Below are 9,412 nucleotides of genomic sequence, written 5' to 3'. Positions count from 1 at the left end.
TATGCAACTTGACATCATATTTATCAATTTGGTCCAACATGTATGTAATATTCCCGGTCTTTTCGTTATGGAAATTTCCTTGACTTCCATGGGCGTTAAAGGTCATCGTACCTGCCACATGATATACGAATGCGAAAATGGCAACTTTAGCACTGAAAGCTCTCAGTTAATAACTGTGGAAGTGCTCCATAAGAACACTAAGCTGAGAAGCAGGCTCTGTTTCAGTGGGACGTAATGCCAAGAAGAAGAAGAATCCATGTAAATCATAAAAAAAATCTATTTCCATAGGCCGCACTGTTACAGTCAAACAAACAAATTGAGAACTTGTCATCCAATAACACATGTTATCTCATGTAATACAGTAAAGACGAAAAACAAAGCTAGCAAAAAACACGGAAAATAATGAAAATCAGCACTGAAAATAAGATAATTTATTTATTTTCCCCTTCTGACTTTTTGAAAATTTTGAGGGGGGGGGAGACAAAAGTAAAATTTCAAATTTGTTCTGGTCTTATCACAAACAAACCGGTGCCATTTGAATGCAGTTCAATTTGGGAATGAGAAGGAAATGTTGACGTGTTTACTTGGTTTTAGTAAGCCGTTGAGCCTTCTGCACTTCTACAAGCAACACTTGCAGTTTTTATATGGGGAAGGGTCGTCGCGAGGTAATTATGCGATATCTCGAGATTGTGAACATATAGAAGGATGCTCTTTTCGGCAAAGTTGCTTAGGAGGGAATGGACCTCCACACTTAGAACGAAGGGGGGGGGGGGTCGGATTAACCACTTTAAGAAAAAGTAGATATGGTCTTACCCACCGGTGAGTTGAATTTACTCGGTCCAAGAATTTTGACGATGAGTTTGTCCTTTAGGGACAGCTAAAGATCTATTCCAACTTGTTCAGGGACGTTTTTCTCTACTATTCCATCTCATTCAAAGCCAGGATTCTAATTTTGCTCATGGTATATTTTTTTCCAATTAGACTTGCCACATAGTTTCTGTGTGTGTATGTGTGTTTTCCTCTTTGGGCATGTTGGTTGGATTTCCACCAACAGCCGCACTTTGGCCTATCTCCATTAGCCAGAGTCAATTGTACCGATTGGGGGTCTTAACCCTTCATCATTCATCATTGTTTTCTTTTTCCGTACGCTAAAGCCTTTCGTTACAATCGTATTTATGTTGTGCCAGTAGTGTGTTTGTGTGAGTGTTTGTCTGTATGGTTCAGTATTTCACTTCCTCAATACTTAGCTTTCCTTAACAAAACGAAAGTTAGTGCAATGTTCAGTGGTTATTTTACAGGAAAATTATCTTCTTACATAGGGCATACATGGAGCGGTGAACGTAGAAAACCTTGTTTCAAGTAAATATCTTGGGAGGGCAAATAAACAGAGGGAATATTACTGCAACTCTGTACACTAAAAATATCTTAGTAACTGACTAAACCTAACCTGGTTAAACCTATATAGTACAGTACAAATACAGCTGGAACTATGTCACTGAGAGGAGAATGTAATCGATGTACAACTTATAACACACGGGTTCAAACTTATTCATTGCTTTCGCAGAACAATAGATTTAGGGGGAGTGTATTTTTCGGGATGATCATTTTTCTCTGTGTTAGTGTGATGTGGATTATGTCACTATTTCGATTACTTTAATTTCGAGTAGTTTTCTAATCGTTCCAAACACGGTATTTCCTTTGCCTAACGTTCTAGATTCCAATTTTTCCTATAAGTTTTATGTTGTTTCCGAGTGGTTAATTTATGGGGTTTCTTGACGAAGGGAGGGACGAAGGGAAAACTGAACATCTAGAAATAATAGCAATTTTGTAACTGTTGGACTGGGCAAGGGCATTCGGGGACTAAGTATATGGGGAGCTCTGCCAGTCATTCGCTGACAATGCTTCAGAGAGGATTGTATCGTTCCGTTAGAATTGTTTGTTTCCTTGTAACCTATTCTACTTACACCTCATTGTTGTTTATTTTTTCCCTTAATTCTTGTTTTCATACTGTATAATTGTATATATTCTTGTTTGATTTTTCATATATAATAATAGTAATAATATTTGTTTTCAATATACTTAGTTTTCCTCCATCTCAAATTCAAACTTACTCCAGCTTCCGGTCTACAATTCAAATAATAAGGTACTGATACTCATTACCCAGTAGTAGCGATAACAATTGATTAATGTATTAGTTGTATGGTGTGTCGGTGTAACTGTGGATGTAAGTTTGCGCTTCATCATCTGACTAAAATTGCGTATAACTGTTTGTGTGACAATTGATTTAATTCGCATTAACTATAGTTGTGAAACTTCTGTATTCGTTCAACTGCTGGGGTTGAGCGGCTGTGAAAGATCGTATAACTAACATAGGATTTTGCAAATTCCAAATCGAATTATCTAACTCTTTTAGCTGACTTTGGATTCAGCTTCTACGCACAAAAAGCAGCACGACGACTATGTTCATCGTTTAAAAGCGGTCTTTAACATTGTTCATGGGTTGCCATTCGGCGTGTGTTTAAAAATTCCGATTGGTTCAAATTGTCCTAGTTTTGGTTTTTCGTGTACTGTTTGATAGTTGTAACAGTGTTGCCAGAATAAATAAAAAACTTCGCATAAAACTTCATTCACTCAATAATGTCAAGCCGGCAGTTAGTGAACGATATGAAATAAAAAGTGGAAATTTCAAAAGTTTACTTTTCTTGTTTTGTTATCGATCGTGTGCATTTTTCGGAAATGTACAACTTTATTGTTACTCCGCTAACGGTAAATTGAAATCTGGTTGATAAACATTTGTTTCTATGGATGATGCCTTTCTCGTACGATTGGTTAGTTATACGTAGGTTTCTGTTGTCCTAAATTGCCTTTTCGCTAACAATAAATACGGTTCAAAAGTTTTTAGTGTTCTGTTTTTGCTTAGTAATGACTGTTTCCTTTAGAATAGATTTTGATTTCGCTTCATTCCTGTTCATGCTTGATTAATAAACAACTAGTATTTATTTACAAATAATATTATTAACCATGAAACGATAACAAAAATAAAACATTGGAAATATATTAGAGTTTCGTAGGGTGTGTATAACACGATAAATGAATATACAAAGTAAACTGGAAACTATACAATAGCAAAATAAAGGATGAAAAAAAATGTGTCAAGATAAATAGTATAGCAAATAAAGGGAAAGTACGTTAAGATTACGCTGTGTGTCTGTTTCACTTGACTTCCTCCTGAAGTTGTTTCTAAACTCTGAGAATAGGTTGCTGCAATGATTTCCCTAAAATGTGTCAGCGTTTTCAGGCAAACATGTCCTCTGCCTCCGGTCTGGTTAACTGTTTGCTGTTCTTCAGCTTTCAATTGGCTCGTTTCGCACACCCCTGGACTAGAACTCGAAAAGTACATTATTACACCACATTATACATCTACTAAATATGTACGCTTAAATGTTGTGTGTTTGTCATTGGTTGACGTGTTCTCCCCTCGCAAAATTGATGTCATCCGTTGGCTCACGTTTGTGCATGCGGGACTGATTCGCCCTCCGGGGAAAATCCTGTGTGTGTTGTGTGGAAGTGATTCATCTGCGGATATGTGATTTGATTGTTGCTGTTGTAGTTGCGGTTGTTGTTCCACTGAGGGCGCATGGTGTCGCTATTGTTGTCGCTTGCGGTGGTGGAACAACGCCTGGTTCCGTGGTGGAGAGCGCTTGCTTGGGGACTATTGTCGGCCGGCGCTCTACCACCAGCTTCCGACACTAGGAGGGTTGCTTCAGGAGACGCTTCAGCCGGAACTCGTATACACGCTGACAGTACATGACCAGATCGGGAGCGACCACAGATGACGGGACGCGAGGGTTTTCCCGGCGAAGCGGCGGAACGATTGACGGATGTTCCTCGATGCCTTCCTCGAAGCCTTTCAGCTGGCGACGGAATCTGCAGGAGAGAAATCATTGTGATTAATAATAGGTGAGAAGTGGATAACCTAGCAGCACTATATAGCATCAGAGCAATAAAAAAAACTTTGGATAAAAACGTGACAGGCCTTTTCACAAGTGTTAGCCACTAACAAAGCAGTCGCAGCAGAACCACCAGCCCTGGCCCTAGCGACTAGTTTTCACCTTAGCAACCTGATTGTTATAAATAATCTTAGAATAAAGATCAATAAGAAGTACAACATGTTGGCGACGAGAATTTTTGAAGAACTCAACGGTTTGGAGGAAGAGCTGTAGTTTTTATCAAGTAGTACCGGAAGTACGAAGACGTATTCCTCAAGGACGATACGGCAAAAGTGCGGTTGTTGATGAGAAGCCTCAGCGTGACAGTGCACGACAAGTACGTCATCTTCGTGCTCTCAAAGCACCCTCGTGAGTACTTGTTCGATGAAACGGTAAAGAAGCTGAAAGAGCTATTCAGTTTCCGAATCTCCCTGCTCAGCAAGTGGTACCAGTGCTTTCAGCTCACGAAGACTAACACAGACGATTTCTTAACGTGCGCTGGCTCGGTCAACCGATGCTGTGAAGACTTCGAATGTCGAAGGACGTAGACACCCGAACGAGACTATTATCCAAGGTTGAAGCGCAACGGATGAATGCACGCTGGAATCACTCATTACTAGTGCCAGCGTCTGCAAAACCTCAAGCACGACACAACAATGGTGGAATACAAGAAATCGGTAAGTACAATCTGTGCAGTCAAGCAGAAGCCGACACCGATGTCACCTGGTTCCACGTTTGTTGGAACTGGAAGAAAACAACTTCGGAACTGGAAGAAAACAACTTCGGTCTGGACTGGATCGAGCTGTTTAAGCTGCTGGACACCCCACTATATGCAATCTGCAATCAGGTCCTCGTTCCACTGGTCAATCAAATACAATGGTACAAAACTGCGTATCCCGGTGGCATCGGACACTGCAAGAAGATGAAGGTCCGACTCTATCTCAAATCCGGTGCCAAACCTGTTTTCTAGCCGAAGTGCCCAATTCCTTCAACGTCCATGGAGAAGATTGATGCGGAGCTGGGCAGACATCGCTGGGATTCATCATGCCAGTGGACTTCTCCCAGTGGGCGTAGTGAAGAAGCCAGGAGGGAAAGTTCGAATCTGTGCTGATTATTCAACCGGACTGAATGCTGCCCATGAGCCCAACCACTACTCGCTACCGGTTCCTGATAACACCTTCACCAAGCTCAATGGGTGCCGGTATTTCAGTGTCATCGACCTGAGTGATTCTTATCTGCAGGTGGAAGTTGACGACGACTCGAATCAGCTCCTCACAATCAACACTCATCGAGGTCTATTCCGATTGAACCAGCTCGCATCAGGAGTAAAACCTGCTCCCGGGGAATTCAGCAGTTGATGAACAGCATGGTTGCCGATCTCGAAGGAGTGGACACAGCAAAACGGAAGAGTTGCACCACAAAATTCTCAACGCACTATTCCAACGCCTTCAAGCTTACGGATTCGTATTGAGGGAAGAAAATTGCAACATTATGCAGTCGGAGATAAAGTATCTGACGTTGTTTGGATACTTCGACGTTCTGTCTCACGTCATCGACGGTTACCGGAAAAATCATCGACATAGGGATAGATATCGAGATGTAGAACATCGAGATGTGGAGAGTCGACTGTATTCAAATGTTATTCTTAGTAATGACGAAAAAAGAAAGGTTTATGTATATTAGAGTTATTGAAAACAGAATAAGGGTTTATGCCGACACTTGTAGTTACGAACCATCCATAGTTTGTTGAAAAAATACAAAACCGTAAAGTTGCCTCGATACAAATGAGTAATCATAAGCATAAAACGAACTCACCAGTTGATAATCCATCTTCCATTGACTTCGAAATCCTCCATCGGACCACACACTACCCCACTGTCCATCAAATCACGCGCAAACAGGGCATCGCAACGCCGACAACACTAGAGAAAATAACAAACCCGATTGCTTGGGCTTCCTCCAAATTACTCGATGCCTACTTACTATCTGCCTTTTGATGTAAAGGCAGATAATGTCTGAACATGGTTTAACGGCGAAACTGATAGGGCTGATACATGCAATAATGGATGGTTTGAAATCAAGTGTTCGAATTGCAGACGAGGTGACAACATACTAGGGGATGCACTTTCGCGTTTACTGTTCAACATTGAACTAGGAGTGTTAGGAGATCTGGCGTGTAGCGAAACGGCACTATCATCATAGGATGGACCTCACTGGAATCGATCGCAGGGCAGTTGTGAAGTGCAAAGTGCATACTTTACCCTAACCAGAAATGCTGCCATTTTGTTCACAACGCTACAACTTACCTGCAGTACTCGCTAAACGTCAGCACGTAGCACTTGTCCTCGATGCACGCTACGCTGTTGTGATCCTTGTGGCGCGATGCGAACACCTCATCTGGCCCGTCGACCGGTTGTCGGCCCTGTTCCGTGTGCTCCGGTCGGTAGTACCACAGAAGCGACATCATCATTTCTCCTGAAAATGACACATTGCGATCATAACCTCATTCATTGCAAATTCTTCTATTCAATCGCACTTACCGTCTTCCGGATTCTCCCACAGATGCGCCACCTTGGCCACGTACGGCAACTCGGCGCGTTTACTTCCCGCCCTGAGCAGCACACAATCCCGCGGTCTTATGGTGTCCCCTTCGGAATGTCGCATCGCTGGGTAGCACGTTCGTAGAACTGGCGGATCATCACTCTGCAAAATAAAGGACAACATATTAGGTCTTTCGTCAAAGTTTTCGTCAAACCGCCGAAACTCACATTCAGGAACACCTTCCCCTGGAACGGTTGGCCCTCCCAGGTCCATCCGTTGCTCCAGCGCGGCGCGCCGGTGCATTTCCTTGGCACGATCACTTCCTCTACCTCGGCGGCCATACGAACGCGGTGCCGCTTCTTGGTGCTGAACTTTCGCGATTTCGACTTGGACCGCGAACGGGACGACCGCTTGAGCGAACCGCCCTTTTTGGCAAATCTCTTGGCAAGCATGATCTCCTCCTCGTCTTCATCTTCCTCCTCGTCGTCGTCGTCCGGTTCGCGAGCGGTAACTTGGCACTCAGCGGTCAGCTTGTCCTCTGGTGTTGGTACTTCGATTGCCGAAGTTGACGCTACTGCCGTGGGTGGACCATCTTCTTCAACCGCATCATCCGCCACCCCTCCAAGTGCGTTCTTGTTCTCAACGGCACTGTTGTTATTATTGTTATGCCGATGGATCATTGTGTTGGTATCAACGCTCATCATGTCGTCGTCCACCAGCATGGTGGTCGCATCATCAAAGTCCGTTTCCCGATCGTCCACCGTAGACTCGGCACCCATCGCGCTCACATCCAGCGGAGTTGCAATGGGCTGCGGATCCTCCGGAACGGGTTGTGGTTCTTGAACTTCCGCCGGCGGTTCCGGTGGCGGCGGCAAAGGCGTTGAGGTAGCACGTTTCTTCCCACTGTCCTTCGAGGCTTTGGCGTCGGATTTCTTTTTGCTGCTTGGTTTCGTTTCCTTCTTAGGTTTCTTCTCCTTCGGTTCCTGAGCCGATTGGGACTTCGTTTTTGAAGCCTTCTTGGGTTCTTTGCTGTTAATGGGCATACTGAGGGCTTTATCGGAGGGGATGTTCGATTTCTTGGCCTTGCTCTTGCTCTTGCGTTTGTCAAAGTCTGCTTCCAGCGTTTCTAGTTTCTTAGGCTTCTTGGATGCGGGTCGTTTGCCTTCGGAGCTGCGATCTCGTTTTCCTCGGTTCTGCTCCGACTGCGAGCGACCTTCTTGTTGTTTGAGCTTCTTGATCATGCGTGACTTGGCTGCGAATTCAGCGGAAACTATTTCCGGCTCGGAGAAGTAGCCCTTGGCGACCAGGTCAATAGTGAGGTCCACGTTTGACATCGGTCGAGGCCGTTCTTCCTGCGGCTCGGGTTGGGTGTGTTGGGCGACTGTATGCACTTGTACTGCAGCATCTTCTTTGGGATCTTCTGTAATTGTGATCGTTTCTAGCGGTGTTGGGACACTTGCTGGCACCTGTGGATCTCTTGGAATACATGAAGGCCTTTGAAGGACCCTTCGAATACGTTTGGTTTTGAAGAGCGTTTTGTTGATCTTCTTCAAATGGCGCTGTTGTTCTGCACCGAAGATTCTTCGAGTTCGTTTCAAAACCTTCCGCGGCTTGGACAACAGTAGTTTCCGTCGGGGTTTTTTGTTAGTGGTTTGTTCTTCATCGTCATCTTCTTCTTCCTCCTCGTCGTCGCTGAGAACTGTGATGGTACTCTCGTCGCCCAGATTTGTACGTTTGATCAGATTCTTATAGCTATTGGGTGGTGACTTCTTCGGCGTGGCCTTCTTGCAGGCGACCAGCAGCGGTCTTCGCTTGACCGTCGAGGCCGGAATTTCAGGTTGGACACTATCGACTAATTGTACTTTTTCGTTACTAATACTACTGTTGTTGATACTAACACTATTGTTGTTGCTGTTGTTGATGGTACAACTATCACTACCGGTAGTCTTACTCGTTATTAGGTTAGCTTCCGCGGTTAGAATATCAGATAGGAGACTTTTGTCGTCGAGTTTATGGGCTTCCTTGAAGGCCCGATCGGTCGGGAGCAGCAGCTCCGAGACCATTCCTTCCTTTTTGATTAGTGCCTCGTCGAGAAGTAGGTCCGGCGTCATGGCAGGTCCGTTCTCCTCAAAGTCCTCTTTCTTGCAGATCGCCGGAGGTTCCTGCTTGATTTCGGGTAGCTCCTGCTTGATCATGGTGACGGCAGCTGCAGTGGTCGTCAGCGGGAGTAGTTTCGGAATGTTGCTGATCGATTTGGATTCAGATTCGAGAGTAGGGGTCGAGGGTTCCTCCTTGACTTCTGTAAGTAGCGGATTCGAGTGTGTGCTGAGCCTATGGAGAGGATGCGTTGGCGGTGGTGCCGACGGACGATGATGGTGATGGTAATAAGGGTGGTTGGGGTAATACATGTACGAGTGAAGGTCACTTTCCGGAGTGGTTTGATGCGCTTCGGGTGGAGTTACGGAACTGGTGGTTGTCGTGGTTGTAGTGGTGGTGGTCATGACGGAGGAATGGTTACTGGCCGCTGTGTTGGTACTCATGGGGGTGGAATGGGATATCGACGTCGCTACTTCGGCTGGGTGTACGATGGGAGGTGAGTGCAGATCCAGCGGAGCTGGCGAAGAAGACGTAGACGAACCGGAGGAGATCAAGATCGGTTCGTGGATGTTGTTGACTGTGGTTGGCGGTGCGGCAGAATGGACTCCTGCGGCACTTGCGATATGATGGCTGTTTTGGGTTGTTGTGCTGGCTACTGGGCCCTTACTGGCCTTGATACCAATAAGGGACCCAGCATTGACGTTTTTTGGACACGACTGCATCGGACAAGGACAATTGGTCGTGTAGTGTGCATCTGAAATGAGATCGAGGTGGTGGACGTAAGA

General features: G+C 44.9%; 1 protein-coding gene across 1 annotated transcript in view; it reads right to left on the bottom strand.

The window, feature by feature from the left end:
- Nucleotides 1-944: 944 nt before the first annotated feature.
- Nucleotides 945-9,412, bottom strand: part of LOC5566168 (titin) — a 676,879-nt gene continuing 668,411 nt past the window's right edge. Inside the window, exons 9-12 of the mRNA XM_021854618.1 lie at nt 6,758-9,381; nt 6,530-6,692; nt 6,296-6,464; nt 945-3,927 (exon numbers count right to left, since the gene is read on the bottom strand). Of these exons, the coding sequence (XP_021710310.1) occupies nt 3,750-3,927; nt 6,296-6,464; nt 6,530-6,692; nt 6,758-9,381 (3,134 nt within the window). The 3' untranslated portion in view covers nt 945-3,749. The remainder of the gene's footprint in view (nt 3,928-6,295; nt 6,465-6,529; nt 6,693-6,757; nt 9,382-9,412) is intronic.

The sequence above is a fragment of the Aedes aegypti genome, chromosome 3, assembly GCF_002204515.2.
Source record: "Aedes aegypti strain LVP_AGWG chromosome 3, AaegL5.0 Primary Assembly, whole genome shotgun sequence".
NCBI lineage: Eukaryota > Metazoa > Arthropoda > Insecta > Diptera > Culicidae > Aedes > Aedes aegypti.
This window is presented reverse-complemented; position numbering and strand designations above follow the sequence as displayed.